This window comes from Esox lucius, chromosome 8 (assembly GCF_011004845.1).
Source record: "Esox lucius isolate fEsoLuc1 chromosome 8, fEsoLuc1.pri, whole genome shotgun sequence".
Taxonomy (NCBI): domain Eukaryota; kingdom Metazoa; phylum Chordata; class Actinopteri; order Esociformes; family Esocidae; genus Esox; species Esox lucius.
The window spans coordinates 19,840,967-19,863,894 of record NC_047576.1 but is presented as its reverse complement, the minus strand read 5'-3'; the positions used below and the strand labels follow the sequence as shown (position 1 = coordinate 19,863,894).

General features: G+C 42.7%; 1 protein-coding gene across 3 annotated transcripts; it reads right to left on the bottom strand.

The window, feature by feature from the left end:
* Window positions 1–9,819: 9,819 nt before the first annotated feature.
* On the bottom strand, window positions 9,820–22,891 carry oma1 (OMA1 zinc metallopeptidase). Of its 3 annotated transcripts, XM_010871975.5 has the most exons (9): window positions 22,824–22,891; window positions 22,106–22,555; window positions 21,730–21,958; window positions 19,916–20,089; window positions 17,219–17,326; window positions 15,010–15,138; window positions 14,544–14,618; window positions 14,131–14,280; window positions 9,820–10,505 (listed from the first exon to the last, which is right to left on the bottom strand). In XM_010871975.5, the coding sequence occupies exons 2-9, from the start codon at window positions 22,528–22,530 to the stop codon at window positions 10,215–10,217; spliced, it is 1,581 nt and encodes a 526-aa protein (XP_010870277.2). In that variant the 5' UTR covers window positions 22,531–22,555; window positions 22,824–22,891; the 3' UTR covers window positions 9,820–10,214. The 3 variants fall into 3 exon arrangements, with proteins under 3 accessions (XP_010870277.2, XP_012990510.2, XP_012990512.2); XM_013135056.4 differs by lacking the exons at window positions 22,106–22,555; window positions 22,824–22,891 and having other exon boundaries at window positions 21,730–22,098; XM_013135058.4 differs by lacking the exons at window positions 22,106–22,555; window positions 22,824–22,891 and having other exon boundaries at window positions 21,864–22,097.
* Between the last annotated feature and the right edge of the window lie 37 nt (window positions 22,892–22,928).

The following is a 22,928-nucleotide window of genomic DNA, read 5'->3' as shown; positions in this document are numbered from 1 at the left end:
CTGATTCATCATTGTCTCCCTCTGCACCCTGAGACAGACGAAGGGAGGGAGAAGAAAGTGAGAAGTAGAATATTCATCTCAATCTCAAAACAAATGTCAGTGTGGCTTCTAGAGGAGAGGGAGACGTACTGCTTTGATTCCTGGCAATGATGACACATGGTGGCAGGGTTATGTTGTCTCACCCTCTGGGGACGTCTGTCTCTTACGTGCTTCAAGAGGAACCACGGGAGCTGTGTGTCCTACTGGTGTCAATGGCAGACCCGGTCCTCGCCATGCCTGCGCTCGTTTGTCTTCATCACAAGTTACATCAAAACTCACTGCTTTGATATGCAGTATCAATTTGCAGTAGGACGTTTGGGATGTTCATGATATGTTGGATGATCTCACAGTCTAAACTCAGTCTAGGCTCTGTTCTGGTTTCACGATTCAGGCAGAACACAGACTTTTACATGGATTACAGAACAGCACAGCCATGACTTTTTTTTTGTAGATCGTGTTTGATGCCAGTGTGTCAATGGGTGGTACTGATATAGCAAAATGTGACAGTCAGCTAATTCTCTTGACCAGCTGTCAATTTACACTGTGTACACAATGTATAACATGAAAGCACTGCTACTGACACGTTTGCATATCTGACTCTTTAAGGATCTAACTTAATAGGGAACAAGCAGGGTCCTAAAATATTATAACTAGCTATGTCTTTGATGATAGTTTGAGTTGGTTGGGGGATGGTTACCATAAAATAGATAATTTCAAGAAACAGCTCATGTGCTGCTAGCTAATTCATTTGCTAAACAAAAAACAGGTCCGGCCTTCCAGAGTTCACTATGCTCTAATTCTCTCTCTCTCTCTCTCTCTGTCTTGCTCCCTCTCGTCCTCTGCTTGCGCACAAACAGCTTTTTGCCATTTAAAAAATATGTTTGTCACAAAAGTGAGCTAATGCACTGCCAAAGGTCTGAGCATGTTACACTGACAGGCGCAGGTGTAAAGATGCAATTACTGTTTGCAAATATTCCAAGTATGTAAATAGATCTTTTTTTCATGTTCACAACTCATCAGTAACATTTGAGTATGTTCACAACCACAGAACTCTTTCACATGTTCAGCTCTGTCAGTGACTTACCTTGCAATTGAGGGGATTCCAGGCAGGATTGTTGGTCATTAAGTATTCATTGGATCTAAATTATCTTGGATGAGAGAAAGGAGGAGAAAAGGGAGGATAGATGAGAAGATTAAACTACTGCAAATGCTTAAAGTGGAGGAGGGTGGAATAACAGAAGAGACAGCAGGGAGAAAGACTGGGACTGTTAAAAGATAAACACATTTCAAAGTCTGGGTGAAATGACTGGAACACTGCTGTCACAAAGCCAACTCCAGATATATACGTGCAGATCTTTGTCTTTCTATCCTTGTGGGGACCTGCAACCAAAGCCTGACCCAAAAATGTATGTTCCTCATTCGGTTGCCCTTACAAAAATTACTAACCCTTCCTTTAACCTAACTCTTACTATACGTACACCTAACTCTTACCTTAACCTAACTTTAACCTTAACCTCATTTACCTAACTGTTGTGTCTACCCCTAACTTTGATTATTGGCACTTATTACAGGTTACGCATGAAACAGAAGTACACACACGACAAACACACAGGCAAATCCCATTTCAGGAAGTTCCAATTGCATCATATTACCCAGTAGCCCAAACACTATTATATATACTGAACAAGTATTTGATACACTGCCGATTTTGCAGGTTTTCCCACTTACAAAGCATGTAGAAGTCTGTAATTTTTATCATAGGTACTCTTCAACTGTGAGTGGCGGAATCTTAAACAAAAATCCAGAAAATCACATTGTATGATTTTTAAGTAATTAATTTGCATTTTATTGCATGACATAAGTATTTGATACATCAGAGAAGCAGAACTTAATATTTTGTATAGAAACCTTTGTTTGCAATTACAGAGATCGTACGTTTCCTGTAGTTCTTGACCAGGTTTGCAGACATTGCAGCAGGGATTTTGTCCCACTCCTTCATACAGACCTTCTCCAGATCCTTCAGGTTTTGGGGCTGTCGCTGGGCAATACAGACTTTCAGCTCCCTCCAAAGATGTTCTATTTGGTTCAGGTCTGGAGACTGGCTAGGCCACTCCAGGACCTTGAGATGCTTCTTATGGAGCCACTCCTTAGTTGGCCTGGCCGTGTGTTTCGGGTTGTTGTCATGCTGGAAGACCCAGTAACGACCCATCTTCAATGCTCTTACTGAGGGAAGGAGGTTGTTGGCCAAGATCTCGCGATACATGGCCCCATCCATCCTCCCCTCAATACAGCGCAGTTGTCCTGTCCCATTTGCAGAAAAGCATCCCCAAAGAATGATGTTTCCACCTCCATGCTTCACGGTTGGGATGGTGTTCTTGGGTTTGTACTCATCCGTCTTCTTCCTCCAAACACGGCGAGTGAAGTTTAGACCAAAAAGCTCTATTTTTGTCTCATCAGACCACATGACCTTCTCCCATTCCTCCTCTGGATCCTCCAGATGGTAATTGGCAAACTTCAGACAGGCCTGGACATGCGCTGGCTTGAGCAGGGGGACCTTGCATGCGCTGCAGGATTTTAATCCATGACGGCGTAGTGTGTTACTAATGGTTTTCTTTGAGACTGTGGCCCAGCTCTCTTCAGGTCATTGACCAGGTCCTGCCGTGTAGTTTTGGGCTGATTCCTCAACTTCCTCATGATCATTGGTGTCCTACGAGGTGAGATCTTGCATGGAGCCCCAGACCTAGGGAGATTGACCGTCATCTTGAACTTCTTCCATTTTCTAATAATTGCGCCAACATTTTGTTGCCTTCTCACCAAGCTGCTTGCCTATTGTCCTGTAGCCCATTCCAGCCTTGCGCAGGTCTACAATTTTATCTCTGATGTCCTTACACAGCTCTCTGGTCTTGGCCATTGTGGAGAGGTTGGAGTCTGTTTTATTAAGTGTGTGGACAGGTGTCTTTTATACAGGTAACGAGTTCAAAGAGGTTCAGTTAATACAGGTAATGAGTGGAGAACGGGAGGGCTTCTTAAAGAAAAACTAACAGGTCTGTGAGAGCCGGAATTCTTACTGGTTGGTAGGTGATTAAATGCTTATGTCATGCAATAAAATGCTAATTAATTATTTAAAAATCATTTTCTGGATTTTTGTTTTAGATTCCGTCTCTCACAGCTGAAGTGTACCTATGATAAAAATTACAGACCTCTACATGCTTTGTAAATGGGAAAACCTGCAAAATCGGCAGTGTAACAAATACTTGTTCTCCCCACTGTAAATGTGTGTGTGTATTGTTCAGCTCAGTGAACAGGGGAAGGAGTTGCTGACTGCGCTGCTACCTAACACACCTAAGTAGGCAAACGAGACAGAAACAAAAGCGCCACACACAATACATAAGCATACATTGGTGTCATTGTGATGCCAGGACAAAACAGAAGGAGATGATTGTTAAATCTAGGAAGGAGCACACACCACATCAACAGGGCTTAGGTAAAGACTTGCCCTTAAAGAGCAGTTTCAGTTCTTCTGATTTCTAGTAGCCATCTCCATCACCAATGATGACAAGAAGGTGCAACAACCATACTATTCCCTGTGCTGACTAAATACATTCCCACATCACCCCGGGTCCCCTACAAATACCATCGCAGCACCATCCAGAACAACGTGAGCAGCTGCATTATGTCCTGGTATGGGCTCCGTAAAACATCAGCAAGGGCCTCCATTGTGACAGGGGATCACTGTGGCTGTGCTGCCACTTGTCAATGATCCCTCTGGGCAACGATGCTGGACAGCCCAGCCACACACTGTTCATTTGCCTACTATTGGTCAGATGGGGACTTCATGAAGCATAGGGTCTCATACCAAAAGGCACAGAGACAGTTTCTATCTATAATCAGATTTGTTTGGTCCATGGCGGGGATCGAACCCCAATCACCAGCATAACAGTCTTCATCTCTAACCACGATACTATGTGGGAGAATCACTCCATCACTCGTTCGTTTCTTTAGAAAACAATTAGACAGTTGAATATCTAACCCCTATGCCATTTGAACACTGCTATGTAAATTTAAAATGAGATCAATACGTTTGTCACCGGCGCAGTTCGTCCATTGCAATATAACACAAAGTACTAGTCAATCCTTCAATTCGCCTCCATTTCACATTAGAGTGCCATGTAGAATTGTCATTTGCACAACTATTTATCTCACTTGTAACACACACTATACTTAGTACTTGTAAGTATTCTGCCCTCCTCCATTTGCTTTAATTGCCCATTTAGTATTGCATTTGTACTGCATTTGTACTGCATTTGCCTTCCTTGCAGATCTAAACATTCTACTTGTAATATGCATATACCTAATACTGCAATTTCTGCCTTCTTCTATTTGCACTTCTGGTAAAATGCTAACTGCATTTTGTTGTATTGTACTTGTTCAATGACAATAAAGTTTAATCTAAATCTAATCTAAACAAACCAGTACGTAATTTAACAAAGGGTAGTCAGTCAGGCAGGCAGTCAGGCAGTCACTCAGTAAGAGACACTCGCTGTTAACAATATGGTAAAATATGATTTACATGAGAATTTATTTCAGCAATAATTTTTGTCATTTTAATAAAACATAACAAAGGACTCATATCGCTAATTTTATCAAATTAATAAAAATACAAAAATCTAACACATTTTAGGGTTTGTAGCCATTTCCCTCAGACTAATGTTAACACTTCCTCAAGTGAACTTTATTGTGACTTTTTTGTTGCTTTGAGTGCCCTACATAAAAAAAAAAGGCTAAAATGCAAAAATGATTATAACTGCAATGAAAATATGAGAGAAAAAAAGACTAAAAGGCTAAAATGAATATAACTGCAATGAAAATATGAGAAAAAATTCACAATAACGCATCAGTTTCTGTTCAGTGACTCATCATGAGGAATGGCATAAAATAAATTCTTGATTTGTTTGATAAAATGATTAAAGCTATTAAAGACATCGCACATGAACCGCACCTCAAGTTTGGAAACCACATTCTCTGCTTCCTTTACCTTTTGCTTCAGCTCTTGTGGTTATTTAGGAAATCTTTGGAATGTTAGGGTTTAAGAATTTTTCATTTAATGGGCAGGGACACTGCAATCCTTCCTTCAAGGGAAGCTGGTTCCACCATTGGGGACCCTAGAAATAATACATACAGTGCATAAACAGCACGTACGCAATATCAGCCTTGGTCTTCATGCCTTCAATTTAAGAGAACTCAAAGACCAGCTGGGTTGAATTTAGTCCATCACTGAACTGTTCAATTAGCTAATTTGGTCTGGTGCCCAGAAGGGAAACAAAATCCTGAAGTACCTGCATCAGGAGCAGGGCTGCCAACCCCTAGTGTACACCATCAAATTAAAATGAGTAAAACAGACATTCCCCTCTGAGACAGTGCAGTTAAACCGGTGAACAGCAGGTCACCCCCTCACAGGCAATGTAGATGTGATACAGCAACGGTAATTTTGGGGTGCATTTGGAGACAAAACTCTGTCTTTCTCCAAAGGTCGAGCTCTTCCCGTGTTCTAAGGACAATTGCCCCTTTTAAAAATTAAATTATACTGATTTAAGGCTCAGTACATGCAGTACCTCTCAGGTTGGTTTTCAACACTTGTTCTGTGGGATGTGAAATAGTGTAGTAATAGTATGCTAAACGGTAATAGCACTATTCTCACAAGTACCCTATTATCACTGCTGGTTCATTGTGTTGAAAGGCCACATGTTCAATCGCTTTCTGTGCTATAGATTCTACTTTGTGATGCTACATGCTAATTAGCCATCAGTACTATTGGTTTAGTTGTGATGCTACATGCTAAGCAGTCAGTGATGTTTCTGAATGGTGGGGAATTAGCAGTATGATTAGAGAGAGCAGAGAGAAATACAAACATAAGCCTTCAGAGGCATGCCCCCCCCAAACACGCACACACGCGCGCACACACACACACACACACACACACACACACACAAACACACACACATGCAAGAGGGCAAGAAAGAGAGATCTATTTCTGTGAGAGATAAGGTGGAGCTTTGAGCCGAGACCGAGCCCTCATCTGGAGAGTAGGATTAAATGGAAAAAAGGGAGAGAGATGTAGAGAGAAGGAATTGGGGGGGGGGGGGGGGACATTATGAAGGGGTTGTGTGGCTGAGAGAGGATTGAGTTTAGGATTGCACTGTGACTGCAAATTAAAATAGAGTTCTCCCCGTCTCGGTCATTCCATTCCCTCTCTTTCTCTCCCTTCTCTTCAACAACCTCCCAACCACCATTGCATGTCTCTCACTGCCTGGTTGTCTTTCCATACTCTCTATACTGACTCTGCATTTCGTTGTACTGTGCTTCTACTGTCCAATGATAATAGAGTTGAATCGAATCTAAACTATCAACCAGGTCATTGGAGTCCCTTCACTGACAACAGCCCACAATCCCACATACACAGCTGGACATAACACATTGAAGAATACCCCCCCAGCGTATCTATACTCTCTTTCTCCTCATTATTTTCCCTCTTTCCTCGCTCCGTGGCCCTAGTCCTATTCCTCCACCCTCTGTCTTTCTCTGCGCTCCTTCTCCTAATTGTTTCTGATTAGGCTCGGTGTGGAGCCACATTTGCCGGGACTCCACATGTAACTTACAATTACCTCCCACATTTGTTAGCGTGTGGATTTGCATGCATGAATATATGTTGGTTACAATTAACCCCTGGTGCAAGCGTGTGTGTCGTCTACTTTGCATGCAGTCATGTTCACTTGTCCTCAGTGGCGGGCTTAATGAAGAGCTAAAGAGCGGTTTCACTAGCCAGCTTTAATCAGCCATGTCTTTATGGACCCTGACACACTGAGACAAGTCTGACTGGACTGTTCCTCCGAGGCCGATATCAAGGGCCGTCTAATGTTAGAGGCACACACTCTCTCTCATCCTACAGGTGTAGAGAACCCTTCTTATCAGCGCACCTCGCTTCCTCTACCTTTTCCTCCCAGCATTCTCTCTGTTTTAATTCATTCCACTCTCTTTGCTGTCTGTAACCGTGCGTCTATTACTGGGGAGTGCCTGTCACTTCCTTTGATACAGTTGTGGCGGACCACTGTGTGGTTGTGGGGGCTTCCGCCACCCACGATGGAGCACCTCGTACGACATCGAAGGAGAACACTCAGCTTCAGACGGCCACGGCCACGACAGCACGGGTCAGGCCTCAGGGGAGACTCGCTGGCGTGAACAGTGCTGACCGCTCCATCTCCCATTCCACGCACCGGAATGCTGCATTGGAGGGGACATCCTCGCCTTTACAGCTTAGGTGGAGGGACCGTCCAAATTCAATCCAACAAACCATGAGACGTTTTGTGTCCCATATGATTGTGTGTAGGTCTGTGGCACGTCGTGAATGGTTGATGTTCTCACAAGGACCTGTTTATTCCTAGACATGACAAATTGGACGGCGCGCAGCCACTAACAGGGGAAGTCAGTTTAATGTTGATGATGATGTGGTCTCCAGTGTCCTTAATACGCTGTGTGAATGGAGGCTACAGGGAGCTGCTCATTCCGGATTCAATTGTGGGTCCTCACATCTGTTGTAACACCAGCGTGTTTGCGTGTGTGTATTACATATTCGTGATGTAGCAAGGTGTCATACTAATATTTTTCAAGCCCCCTGCACAATGCCAAGGCTTTTGCTCAGTGCATTAACTGTCTATGGCTAGATCCAGAGAAGAAAATTTGCTAATGAGAGACAATTTGTGAGCTAAATAAAAAGTAACGCTTGCAGAGTAAAATTACGAATGATTAATAGCCTTTGAAAGGCAACACTATGTTAAGTCAGCTATGTGGCCAAATGATGGAAAACTCCAAATTATATACAATGAATAAACATTCTCTGCTCAAAGGGAGCTGCATTTGAACAAGCTTGTTGAGTAAAATTACCAATGTTCGTTGGCTCAAAAACACACCCATGTCTTAGCATGCTCTACTGCAGATAGATTTAGAATTGTTTGTTTCAATACCTTTGTTTTCGCAGGAACGTTGATTGGTTGATTAATTGTATGCTACACAAACATAAATAATATGTTTTTCCAAAAACAAATCCATTCGGTTAGAAACTGGTCTTTTTGCCCTCCCTACTGAGAAGGCTGTTCCAGTCCAGTCTCAATAATCAATTCTTCCCAGCTCAGCAGTCATTCTCAAGTTGCAGGTGATTAAAAGTTCCAATTGTTGATTATTCTCACTGTTTGGCAGGATTCCACAAAGAATTACACAGCACTTTGCAAGTCACCATAGAGATAGATTTAACACACAATTGTAAGGCAGCCAGCTGCAATAGCACTGTAAGTTTGCTCTAAATATGTCATGGAGTTTGATTCCACATACAATGGTGAGGAAACCAGCTGCAATTGGATTGTCTTTGTGCCCAACAAAATTTCATCGAGGTTTTATCAACATGTAATTGTAAGGCAACCAGCTGCAGAAGCAGAGCAAACTAAGTCCTGTTGCAGTGGATTGCTTTACAATTGAACGTTGAATCCACAGCTAATTTATTTTACAGTGCACTAGACCAGTTTTACTTTAACACCAATTAATTCTGAATTATCCGATTCTATGATATACATTCCAGTACAGAGAAAACATGTGTATAAAATCACACACTTCCATAATTTCACATGCATCCTAATTTAGATATGACACAAAAATACAAAATATTGCTATCCTTTCAGGAAGAGACAAAACTATATTCAGTTACCTTGACGGTTACACCATCAAAAATAACTCCACTCACCCCCCCCAACCCAATGCTTTCCATTTTGTAGCTTTTCCTTTCTAGCAATGACTTTTCCACTTCGCTACGGCGCTAAGTGGTTGTCCCACTTAGGTATGTTAAAATATATTCACTATCTGTAATCCGCTCTAGATAAGAGCCTCTGCTAAAGGACTACAAATGTGAATGATAACCGCATTACCATAGAAATGCATGGCAACAGGTGGTGATGGATGGAAGTGTTCGTGGGGATTTGGATCATTTCACAGTAAAATAAAGTGACACGAAGGAGATACTGTTCACACATATGCACGCAGACATTTTCTGCTCTATTCTCGGGGGGCGTCCTGGGGTGGCCCTGGGCTCTACACCAGTGCCGACGTTGCCTATGTAGTCCTGCAGCGTGGACCCAAAGCCATGCCTGACATGCTTTCTAGATCTTTCCATCCTTATAATGACCCAAAGAATTATTCACATTAAAAATCTAATTTACCCTTAATTCTAACCCTCACCCAATTACTGAATAAAGCTAACATCTAAGCTGAAAATAGCCTTCTCCTCATGGAGACGAGTTGTATGGTTGGAGACCCAATGCTGAAAGACTTGACTGTTGTGAAGGGGCCAGAAATGAGCCCAGATCTAAAACCTATTCAAAACCTGCAGAGGGATGTAAAAACCACAATTGGATGGAAGCCTTCTAACCTGGGAGAACTGGAACAGGTAGCAAAAGAGTAGGACAAACTGCCAGTAAAGAGGAGCAGGAAGATTGTCAATGGTTTTAGGAATCACTTGATTGCGGTTATTTTGGCCAAAGTTTGGGTGTCAATAATTTTGTCAATACCATTTCTGTTGATTTAAAGTTATATATTAGGTTCAGAATCAAAACCAAGATAAAAAAAAAAGTGAAATGAAGAGTTGTGGGGACCAACTACCCAATTTCAACTTGTTTTTTAGAGACAATGTTTAAAAAAAAAAAAAAAAAAAAAAAAGTGTGCCAATAGTTTGGCCACAACTGTGCACACACACACACACACACACACACACACACACACACACACACACACACACACACACACACACAATCCTTTGAAGAATAATGAACACAATAATGCCATATCATGTATGGAGTCTATAAGCTAATTGGGCCATTGAGTGCAGCATGTTCTCATTTGAAATATTCCCATTAAAACATGATAATTTTGCCTTTTGTATTCACACTAGGACTTCAAAGCATCTCCCAGTACTCTATCAAAAACACAGTACAAAGACCCTAAACTTTTAGAAGCGGTTTGCAGCAACAGTTTTGCACTGTCTCCACAGAAACAGGCGGTAACGCCAGCACCATTCAAAGGGCACTGGGAGCCACAGTCACTGACTGGAATAAGGTCTAGGGGTGTGACTGGGAAGGCTAGGGGCCTAGGGGGTGTGGCTGGGACGGCCAGGGGGTGTGGCTAGGAATGCCTAGGGGTGTGGCTGTGTCTGACGCTGGCAGAGCAGTGTCCGGCCCCCCTGGGAGTATGGTCCTCCTGAGTTCTGTGTTTAGGCTCTGAGGCAGAGGGAGTGGCTTTAGTCTCTCTTCATTCCCCTTCACCTCCTTTCTTCCTTTCTCCAGCAGCACTTTGACACTCTGCGAGAAGACGGTTCTTGGATCTGTGGCAGGGAGGGCAGGACAGGAACAGCTCTCCCTCAACTCCAGGTACTGAAGAGAAATGAAGAAATAAAGCATCAGTCAGACAGAGGGAGAGAGAAGGATTATAGTGGAAACACCAGAAAGACAAACTGACAGCAGTGTGTTGGCGATCACCAGGTGTAGAAGAAAGGCCATTAAACATGTTGAATCAGGAAATTAACTGAAAGCCAAAGGACTGTGGTCAGAGGAGATAGGAAGGTCCTCTGACGTGTTTCCCCTTACACACACACATACACTATCCCTAAAGCATTACTGAGACAGATCACTGCTGATAGAGGTCAATGTCCCAGTCTGGGATTCCACAGAAAGGCTCTGCAGCTGACTGTCTGTCTGTGTGTGTGTGTGTGTGTGTGTGTGTGTGTGTGTCTGTCTGTCTGTGTTTATAATCCTCTGTGACACACAGGAGTGCATTTAACCTTGAGTGTGTGTCTGTTTAAGCAGGAGAGCAACAGATGGAGAAATCACTAATTGTCCATCAGTTTGTCTGTGCCACTGTGCTTTTCAGTTTACGGCATCATTGTGTGTGTTTCTGGTATGTGTCCTGCCCTCCACACATCCTGAACTTAAACAGCATAATTTAACAGTGCATGTTAAAATACTACATACCTGACTGGACAGTTAATAACAATCACTTACACTGAATAGTAACAACTGCATCCACATAACACTGCACATGTGATCAGTCTGAATCTACTCAACAATGCATATCAAAATCAGACGCAAAGTGATACTTCAATCTTTCGGTCTTTTGGATGATTTCCTACTATATGCATAGTCAGACTAATTCATGGATACCATTTGTTTGTCTCATTGCGCAGAATGAGGAAAGACGATAAAGTTAGCATTTGGCTAACTTTAGCAGAGCTGCTGGAAATCTTTGGATACTAGTCAAGTGTGGTGAGACATAGCATTTTGTGCATATGTTAATATGGTAATTAACAATCTTAAAGTCTTCATACTTTAGGCAGTCATTGAATACAAAGAATTTGCAACAATGTCTATGACGTATAGACCACATTACACTATGGGTCTCTTCCCTGATGGGTTATCCTTCCGGCGATGCTCTGCCAGGCCTGTAATACAACCATCTTTAATTCAGCTTTGTGTGACAAGTTTTTGCCTTCAGCAAATGAAATGCATGGTCAATTGGATCCAGGTCAGGACAGTGAAGTGCTGTCCAATGAGTTTTGAGGTACTGAGTTATATCTGAACAGACAAGATATTTTGGTACACTCCCGCCTACTGCTGTGGCCAGCTCTTACATCATCAATGAAGACAAGTGAGCCAGTTTCAGGGGACGTTACACATGTCTAACACCCTCCCCTTATTTCACAGATTGTTTATATAACGTCCTACTTTTTCACCACACTATGTCTCAATTGTCCACAATGTCTTCTTTCAGATATCTACAGGCTCTTTTTGGTATTTGTTTTTAGGCCATTGTGATTTTGAGGCACATTTGCAGTCCAATCATCCAAATAATTTTGGTTTCCCTAAATAAGGGACTATGTAGAAAGTTTGCTGTAATTTCAAAATGGTTTATTCAACAGGGATGTACAGAAGGTACATTCATCCCACTGAGAGTGGACCATTGAAAAGGAGTTATTGACTAACATTCTCCAAAAGGATTGTGCTATGAAAATGTTTCGCCAATTATGGCACCCAAACTGAAGTCTATATTGGAGCATCAAATGTGTTTATGTCAGACAAACCAGCAGGAGAGTAAATCAGAGTCAGCGAAGGGCCAGGTTTTGTTGCTCTTAAGGACTCATGTGATATTTCATTATGCAGTGAACTGCATAATGATGAAGGCATCAAATGACGGCATCAGACCAGCCTGTGCATTTAATTGATTTTATTAGAACTAAATGGAAAAATAAATGTATTCAAACGTCAACCAATCGATTGGTCTAAAGAACTAAATACTATCGGACAATCAAGATTTACATTTGGTCGTCAGCCCTTAAAAAAGCTGCACTTAACTGATGCTATAGTGGAGGTGAAGTCAATCATAAACACTGTACCGTACAATACCACAGACCTCCTCAAAGTGCTGCTGATTGGAAGCCTGCAAGATGGTGTGTGTACAATGCAAGGTCTACATGCCCTAATATATCCCCCCCACGTCTAGGCCTTAGCCCCAAGCCTCTGAATCCATCCATCCCCTCCTCCCCCACGCAGCAAACGTTTCCCCTCTTTAGAAAACGCTGCTTCCTCTCCTCCTCCGGTCTCTGGGTATCTCATTAGTTAGAGTCATCCTCCTAGACCGCGGTCCTCAGGCCACAGGCAGGAGATGGTTTCTTCATAGGCAACACTAGGGAGTCACGTGCACTATTCTAACACACGGACACATTTAAGTCTTCCTTTCGTGTGAGACATAACTCCGGTTTTTCTTCATGTAAGTACATAGAAGTAACTGTTTCTGGGTAAAGAGTGATTGGGGAAGTGTTTCTGGGTAAAGAGTGTTTCTGGGTGAAAAGTGACTGGGGAAGTGTTCCACATCTCTTTTCTTTAGACAGATTGCTATGCGGTAACAGAGGCTTGATGGCAGCTGCACTGTCCTGCTAGTCCAGTGGACCCCAAAGGACTGGGGAAGGACGACAGGTAACAATGCCTTGACTGCGGCCTGTCCAGACTCCCCGTCCATGGACAACCCCAGAAGGGGAAGGACGGAAAAGATTCCAGTGGTTTCACCACTTCTACACTCTGGTCTACGCTCTGCTCTACCCCTCTCTGTCCTCTTGAATCCAGCCACACCAATGCACAGCTCCTCCACCAAGCTCCAGACTGCACCATGCCAAAACCAATGGACATATCCCACTCGGGTTCCACTCTGCTCCCTGCTCCCCCATCATATAACCCGACCAGAACCAGGAACCAGTCCCCACCAGACAACCACCAAGCACAGCCCCAACACAAGACTCAAGACACTAGAACAGCCGTGGAGTTGGGATCAAAGTTCTACCTGGACCCAGTGCAGATCACAGGGGAGGGCCATTTCTAACCTCCGTGTCTGGGGATCCTTGGTGTGCCTGCTGGCCCCTCAGGTTTTACTTCCTCTCCTCTACAGATCCTCCCGACCCTGCACCCATACTTCCTAGTTCCTTTAGCCAGGTTTTCTACATCCCAATACCGACCTTGGTTCCCCGGCCTTAACCACAACACCTTGTCCAGTCATGACTGTCTAGAAAACCCACAAGAAGGAGAACCAGGCTGCCATCTCCAACAAGGTCACGGCAAAACCAATAAAACCATTACCACCAGATCAACTACACACCCCATCAATGACTAGTTCCCAACCACAAAACACCAACACAGTTACTTTTGTATTTCGTTTTTTAAATTTAAATGCAGATTTAGTTAGACTATCATTGATTTGTATTTTTTTTGTGAGCTATATTATTATGTAAATGTCACTCAACACTTGTCTCACCACAGTCAGAACACCTGTCCAGAAACCACAGTGAACCAACAAGACAGTTGGATAAAACTGGCACTTTTATAGAAAATGTTGACTACAGTGCATATGAAGTCCCTATGAAAATGGAAAAAGAAAAACAGATATAGAAAGATGACTAGACACAATTGACCCTGGGTATATTTGGACCAGTGTGTGTTGGTGCATGTGTGTTACCTGTGGGACCAGCCTGTCCAGCTGGGTGACTCTGTTCTTGTGAGAAGGGTGTGTGGAGAGCCACTCTGGTATGGTAGGTTCTCCCGTTAGCTGGTCATTGATCTCCATCTGCTGCCAGAACACTGGCCCAGCCCGCACATCAGCACACGCCTGGAGCGGAAGGAGGGCCACCGACATCATCACACACGGACACACACACACACACACACATACACAAACAAAGAGACACACACACAAACACCATAACGTCCTGAGCACCTGGTCAGTTTTCCAACAGCACTCAGCGGTCGGAACAGGCAGGTTTGTGCAATAATCTTTTTGGACAACGTCGCCATCTGGTGCACTGTAGGCAGATGACAGCTTAATCACCAGCCACACCAGAATGCATGAGTAAGTCAGTTACTGTCCTGTACCTTGGCAGCCAGTTGGAGTCCAACCTGGTCCGCTTCTGCCTCCAACTTCCTACTATAGGGTTGATCAAGCATGAACTGACAGTCAGACAAATATTCAGACAGGGAGAAAAAGAGGGAGAGACAGTGTTACAGAGAGCGCAATTTGGGAAAATATCTATTTCAGCATATTACATTTCCTGAGTGTTTGTGTGTGTGAGGTTGTGTGTGTCTGTGCGCGTGTACAACTATACTTGTGATGTTCTCACTAGTACAGAAAAACCATGGCATATCATTAAAACAAAGTGAGGACATTTTGCCTCAACGATAGAAAACACTTTTGTCTTCAGGTTCAGGTTATAATGGAGTTCTGGAGGTTAAGGTTAGTGTTAGGAAGGAGAGCATTTTTTATAGAAACCAGTTGTTATCCCAAAAATGTTCTCACAAGTACAGCAAAACAAATGCAAGTGTCTGTGTGTGCGCCTGTTACCTGTTTGAGTTTAGTCTGTATCCATTGTCCCAGAACTGCCAGGCTGTCTCGAGGACAAAGAGCCCAGATGGCCGTTAGCATGATCAGAGAAAGAAAGTCTACGGCGTGAGACAAGCTGGCCTGCTCTGCCTGGAGGGAGGGAAAATGAGTAATAACAACGAGTTCATGATTCTCAGTGTATCAATTGTTCCCACCTATTTAATCTGAACGTTTAATTCCAACCTAATATGGAGATTGTGTTGGAAACAGTGAATCAGACGCCCAGAGCTACTCTACAACTGATTAATCCATATTCGTTTTCTTCATCTAATTAAACTCTCCCTGTATTGGATAGATGTAAAGTTCTCAGAGGAAATCATCAAAAAAACTAACTCCAAACATTTGTCTCAGAGTAAGAGCCGATAAGAACTGTCTGCGGTTCAGCTGAAAAGGACTAAGGCTAGAAACTGAGAAATCTACTTTAACTGCTGTCCCAACAGTTCAGGAACAACAACATATTTCCACAAGACTTAATGGTGTGTGGCTGTCTGTGATACTGTTAGTGACAGATGATGCAACCCCACTGCAATTAATTCCAGCCTCTGTGAAGACTTACAGCTTGTCTGAGATCAGACATTTAGGTCAGGTCAGATGATGTGGATGAAAAGGAAGAGGAGAGAATTTGTAGTGAAATTCTACCAAGAACAATGAGGTACTCTGCAGAGAACAAGGAACAACAGACAGTGAAGAGGTCTCTATACCGGCAAAATAAAGATTAGATCTCCACACAGCAAGGCTGTACATTGGTTGCAAACACACAGCAATACCTCACCAGCTACCTCCATCTTGACTTGAGTAGGCCTACAATCTGAAGGCCACATACTGTCTGTCCGTGAACATTCTCAAATGTCTGTAATGCAAGCTTGAACAGATAACTGAGGCTGTACTGCCATATCGAAACAGGCGGATATTTAAGCAGTTTGCCTGCATACCTCTGCGCAATGTAGTAGTCAAACAAGCACCACACGTTCAAAATTAGCATCTCGCTCACCTTACCCAGCAAAATAACAAATATGTCAAGTGTATTCGGTACACCAGAGAATATTTCATCACCATTAAACCAGCTACCTCTAATAAAAGAGTGTGAAAAGATGCGTGTTGTAGGAGAAACCACCCATCCCAACTTATTTGCTTACAAGTCTGTCATGTCTAGCTATGTACAGGGCCTTGTATGAAAAGAACCATCTGTTGTGGATGGTCTTTAGAGAACCAAAGGCATAGACAAGCGGCATGGGAAGATAGCGTAAATGTAGAGAACATTTATAAATTGCCTGCTGGTCTGTGGAACAATGGAAGCACATTAATAAATCAAAAAGGAACTTACCAGACATTGCCTAGGGAATAAGGGGCTTGTGGTGAATAACTGTCTGCTATTTATCAGCGGACAGAATCCAAACAACCCATTTTAAAATATACAGTCTATTCAATAAGTATTGGTACCCTCCACTCCAAGATATTGAGCAAAAGTGAATGCAAAAAATAAACACCACAAAAGAGTAGTCATATTTTGGCCTCAAGCATAAGGGTAAGCCGTATGCTTTAATTAAAACCAAACTACTTTTAAAACACAAACATCTTCACTGAGTAGTACAATTTGTTCTGCAAAAATTGATTTCAAAAGTATTGGCACCCCAACAATCGATATTTTGTGAAGCCTCTCCTGGAGTGTAAAACAGCACTCTCCGTTTTTGTTGTTCCTTTTTTGCATTCCCTTTTGCTCAATTTCATGACAGGTGCTAATACGTCTTGAGTTGACTGCAATTTTTTACAATTGGATAGTGATAACATTGATATAAAATTTTTTATATCCCTTCATTTTCAGATTAGTTCCAAAACAAATCATAAGACAAAAAAGACAGGGAGTTTGGAAAGACAAGAGATTAAGGTCTAATAGGGGATAGTTATAGGGCAGGATTTCTTAAACTATAGGCATACTTTAAGGTGCTGTTAGGAGAATCACACTGAGGTCACTTGGTTCCCAGGAGCATGTCCTCCATATTTGTATAACTAACAGAATTAACGTTTTCTTTTCTTATTGCAGAAAGGGTGTGGTTTAAATTACTTGCTTCCTTATAAGTGTGATAAAACACAATTGGACAGAAAACAACATGCTTATTAAAGACATTCTAAAAGCATTTGATGGCAGAGGGAGAATTGGATTAATACTCACAGAGTGTCCAAGCACTGCATGTGCCATCTCATGTCCCAGGATAAAGGTGAGCTGATGAACATCTGCTACAGCCTCCAACATCCCAGTGAACATGAACACCTTTCCATTCTGGAGGAGAGGAGGAGACGTCGCCCCATACAATCAGAGCAGCAGGATCAATGTACAGCTTGCAACTCTATGATAAGACGAGCAAACTAGCCTCATAGAGCACGGATCAGTGAAATTAGTGAGGTGAAAAAGATGTGTGCAGGGTCAGAAATCCACCTATTAGTTACTGCCCCATCACTGATTATTAATTAAGATTACACTGATCAGAACCTTTTCTGAAAGACTGTCCATATTTGTTACAATACTAGATTATTAATATATATATTTCAACAGAAAATTCATTGCAGATCAGGTTTGAAAGCCTTGGTGCCCTACTTATAGTGGATATCAAACCTTTACACAACCTGAAAGTGAAGCTGTTGTTTATGTAAAGGCTGAAATCAAGACAACTAATTTCTGAGTTAATAAGATTTCCTAATCAACGATAACAAAAGACAAAAACTAATAAAGTGCGCGCACCCCACAACATATGCATTAGATGGCCAAAAGTATGTGGACACCCAACCATCACACCTATAAGAGCTTTGTTGTGGTGAGGTGTCTCCGCACCCCGGACTACTCCCGGAGGTCAACACAAGTTCCAACTTGAAATCTCCCTTACTGGAGAGAACTTACTCTTACTACAGGACTCTTCTTGTGGCTTAAGGATGGTTCTGGTTCTGTTCTCCTGAGAGTACTCCTGTTACTTCCTAGGATGGCCATATTGTAACGCTCCGGCAAAGTTCGACTATATAGGGCCTCTAGTGGGTGGCCCTAGTGGGTGGCCAATCTGGCCATCTTTCCCTTGTTTCTCCTGAAATTCTCGTTTAGTAGGAGACATCTTAGCCAGGTTTCTTTCTCTCGCAACAGCTTTTAGGACGTCCCATTCTAAAACCATGGGCATTAATATGGAGTCAGCCCCCCCTTTGCAGCTGTAACAGCCACCACTCTTCTGGGAAGGCTTTCCACCAGATTTTGGGGGGGCTCACTCAGTCACTCAGCGCTTCAGTACCACCCATTGTATGGCCAATGTTTGTCTATGAAGATTTCATGGCTATATGCTGGATTTTATGCACCTGTGAGCAATTGGTATGGCTGAACACCTGAACTAAATAATTAGTAGGGGTGTCCACATACTTTTGGCCATATTGCGTACTGGAAGCTCCTTTTGCTTGGATTAGTGCAGTAAATCTGTTTAGATAGGTGTCTATTAACCTAACAAAACTGGATTTTGCCATTTAATCAGACTATCCTTAGCTGAAAAGTTCATGCTCAATTCAATTGCAAGGGGTTCTCCTGTCTGTTTTTTCCTTTTTAAATTATAGGGCTGAGGTCAGGACTCTGACTGGGCCATTGCAAGACATCAATCTTCCCTTCTGGAAGCCACTTCTTAATTTATTTGGCTGTGTGCTTTGGATTGTCATCATGTTGTCGCTTTAACATCAGCTTTCTGGCAGAGGGCAGCACGGTTCAGGCCAAACTATATTGAGTTTAGGAGCTATTCACTGTCCCCTCAATCCTGACCAGAGCCTCTGTCCCTGTGAAGAGATGCACCCCCACCCTCATGATGCTGCCCCACCCTGGTAGTAGCCTAAGTACTGTGTTCTGAAACTGTGTTGCCATATTAACTTTACCCCAAATGTATCTTTAAGGCCTAAAAGCTTCCGCTTGGTCTCTTCAGAATATAACACAATTTCCCCACACAGTTTTTCTAACTGTAAATGTGCTTGGCAGTTATTTTTTGTGAATGATGGCTTCAGTCTTGCAATCCCACCCCACAGCTCAAACAAGGAGAGTACGCAATGGTTGTACTATGCAGTTGGGGCCCAGCTCCTGACAGAAATTCCTGCAGCTACTTAAAGGTGGCAATTAATTTGTCTATATAACAACAAAAGCTGCATTGTTAATAAGTGTGGGTAGACATTTTATATGCACTGTAGCCTGTCACCGATTTTGCTATTTAAAACCAAGAACCTTGTGAACAGTTATCTTTAGCAGCAATCAGAAACAATATACAATCCCCTCCCATTTATCTGTAAAAAAGTGAGGGAAAGGGCTTGGGAAACATACAGCTCCGGAAAAAAAATAAAAGACCACTGCCACCTTTTTCTTTCCTTTCCAAAAAAAGTCAAAAAGGAAGGTTTTGAGTGAGGAACAGAAGGGTTAAAATTCAGAGACCACTGCAAATTGAACATTTCTGTTCCTCACTCTACACGATCCTTTTCAACTTTTTTGCACTGGTCTCCTAATTTTTTCCAGAGCAGTAAGCACTCTCAAAGTCATACACTGAACTATGGATGCAAGAACAGACCATCTATGACAGTTTGGGCGTGACAAAGACCACTTTCACAAACAGTGGCTACAAAATCCAGAATTCATCTGTAAGTAGACTTGAGTTGTACAACTTTAAGTGTTGTAATGTTTCTCCTAGCATTTTGATAAAGTTAGCATTCATTTAGCATGGGTACAGAAAACAAATGAAATGTTACTAAATAAATAAATGCTGCTTTTTGTCACTGTCATTAATACTGAATTGGTACAGGACCAATTTGAAGGTATTGATATTCTGGTTGCCCCCATCCAAGACACAGTGGAGGGACTGAGACTCACAGGCAGAACGAAAGCATTCACGATAGGGCTGTCAACAACATGGACACTCCATGGTATAGAGGCGACCTCTGGGATATCTTGGTTCCGCTGGGCCAGGTGCTGCACCACTATCTCCACCACCTGGTGACGAGGGTCCTTCTCTGGAACCAGCGAGTTAGCAAACTCCTCCATGTACTGAGGACACACTCAAACTGTTAAATCAAACTGATCCAAGTCTCAAGGATGCAAACAAGGCTTGTTTCAGTTGTAGCGGCATAAAAAATAGGTTTATCTGAATGGCTGAAAATACACTGCGTGCACAATTATTAGGCACATTGTATTTCTCAAGATTTATTTTCTTGTTGAACAATCACAAGGCTTTGTCAATCCAAAATCATTGAACCTCAAACCTGAATGTTTAAGAAAGGAAAAGCGAGTTTTGATCTTTCTCAGGGGAATATATGTGTGGACAATTATTAGGCAGCTAAATTACAAAAATAATTTCTCCCAACTCACTTGTTTATTTAAAGTGTAACAAATAGGTCACACAAAATGACTTAATTTTCAAAAATGGTGTGACCAATATAGCCACCCTTCTTTTCAACAACTCCCATGAGCCTTCCATCATTGCAGTCTGTCAGTTTCTTGATCTGTTCATGATCAGTTTCCGCTGAAGCAGCAACCACAGCCTCCCAAATGCTGTTCAAAGAGGTGCAATGTCTTCCCTGACTGTAAATCTCACATTTGAGAAGGCCCCACAAATTCTCAATAGGATTTAAGTCAGGTGAGGAAGGGGGCCAGGTCATTATTCAGGCATCTTTGAGGCCCTTGCTTGCTAGCCAACAGCGGGGTACTTGGATGCATGTGAATAAGCATTGTCCTGCATAAAGATCATGGCCTTCCAGAATGCTGAAGACCTCTTCCTGTACCACAGCTTGAAGAAAGTATCTTCCAGAAACTGGCAGTAGGTATGGGAGTTGAGTTTCAGTCCATCTTCAACCTAAAAAGGTCCAACTACCTCATCCTTAATGATAGCAGCCCATACCAGTACCCCTCCTCCACCTTGCTGGCGCTGAACTCAAAATGGTGCCATGTGTCCATTAGTGATCCAGCCACGGGCCCATCCATCTGGTCCATCAAGAGTCACTCATTTCATCTGTCCATAAAACCTTCAATGTGTGAATCTTATTCAGTGGTGGTCTTCTTTCAGCCTTCTTGACCTTGGCCATGTCTCTGAGCACTTGACACCTTGTACTTCTGGACACTCCAGGTAGGTTGCAGTTCTGGAATATGGTGGCGCTGGAGGATAATGGGTTCCTGGTAGCTTCACGTTTAATTCTTCTCAAGTCTTATGCTATTAATTTGAGTCTTTTCATCTCCATGTATTTTTTGCGCCCCAGTTGATTATTCACAACAAAACCTTTGATTGTCTGGTGGCCATGCATCAATAGTTTGGCTATTTCAAGAGTGTTGTATCCGTCTGAAAGGTATTTAACAATCTTCGACTTTTCAGTGTCAGTTAAATCTCTTCTTTGGCCCATTTTACCTGAGGTCATGAAGTCGCCTGATAATTATTCACACCTTGATATAAGGTGTAATTCACTTTCACCACACCCTCCCTCATTACACCAATACAAATCACCTGAAAATGATTAAATCCAATGAGCATTGAAGTTTATATGGTTAGAGATGGAAAATGTGCATAGAAATAATGATACAATCAGAATACTCACTGGCCTAATAATTGTGCACGCAGTGTAATGACAACATAAGATTGAATAGAGGCTCCACTGATAGCAGCATCTCTCTCTATCCCCACCCCATTTTAGCCTCACCCCGTCTGCGATCACTGCAGCTAGCTCCATGTAGTTCTCTCTACTGAATACTAGGAGTCGTGTGCGTCCTGTGACGGGCGATTCATCCAGATTAGTCAGTAAGAAAATTGCCATGACCACCATAGCAGCCATACCCCCAGCCGTCAGCTTCCACCGACACCGCCAGACCTCCTGACGTAGAAGCAGCTGCTTGTTAGGAGGGAGAGCCAACCACCAATTTCTGATACTCCTTTGGAAAGGGCGTAATGACAAAATAAAGTAGTACTGTACCACCAGCAGCCAGAGATACAGACACCAAAAGCCCCATCTATTCCAACATCATTGAACAATATTATGTAGACAGACTGAGGCGCGCACAGCTCTGCGTGTCTCTTACCTGCCCAGTATAATAGCTGTTATCTTCTGCAGAGGTTTGAGTACCAGCCATATGAGAGGCGCAGGCAGGGCACGGTGAGAGCAGGAGGTATGGAAGTTTTGTCCACGCTGAGACAGCCATATGATAGGGACATGAGGACCACGTCTCAGTCTCCCCACTGGGGAGGAAAGTACGTTCTCGGACAAGACAGGATGTCTCTGAGAAAAAGATCGCCTCAATTTAAGTTGGAAAACTGAGTCTATAGTTTCAGGAGGAAGTTGATTCTTACACGCCTTGCTTGCGTGGAGTTCTGTGTCAATTGATGTCTTCGTGGCAGTCGGTCGTCTCTGTCGGCAGAGCGAGGTTTGAAAGCTTCTTGACAGGTAGGCAGGGCCATTGAGATATAAAGGATGTTTCCTCAAGAGGTTAACACAAAACAATCCCATGGTTCCTTAATGAGAAAACAACTTCCTGAAATGTGCAAGGAAAACTTTAATGATTGTTTATCACTGCCACTTACCCTGAGATTACTAAGATCTAATATCTCGTAACGTTGTGACATTAGCTAACAGAGGTTGAATGTCAACTCATTGAAGTCTCTAATGCTGGTCTGATTCAATGCAATATACGCATCGTATATGTAAACAAAACCTTTACATGATCAATATTATCTTCAATGCCCTCGGATCATCTTGGAGGTCCAATCTAAACCAAAACTTCATGCTTTTCCCAAACTCACCTAGCAGAGGACGCATAGGCACAACTGTCCTGTACGTTAGAAATAATAGTCCCCCTACAACAGCATGCGCTACGGCAACGTTCCGAACGATCGTTCCTCAGTGCT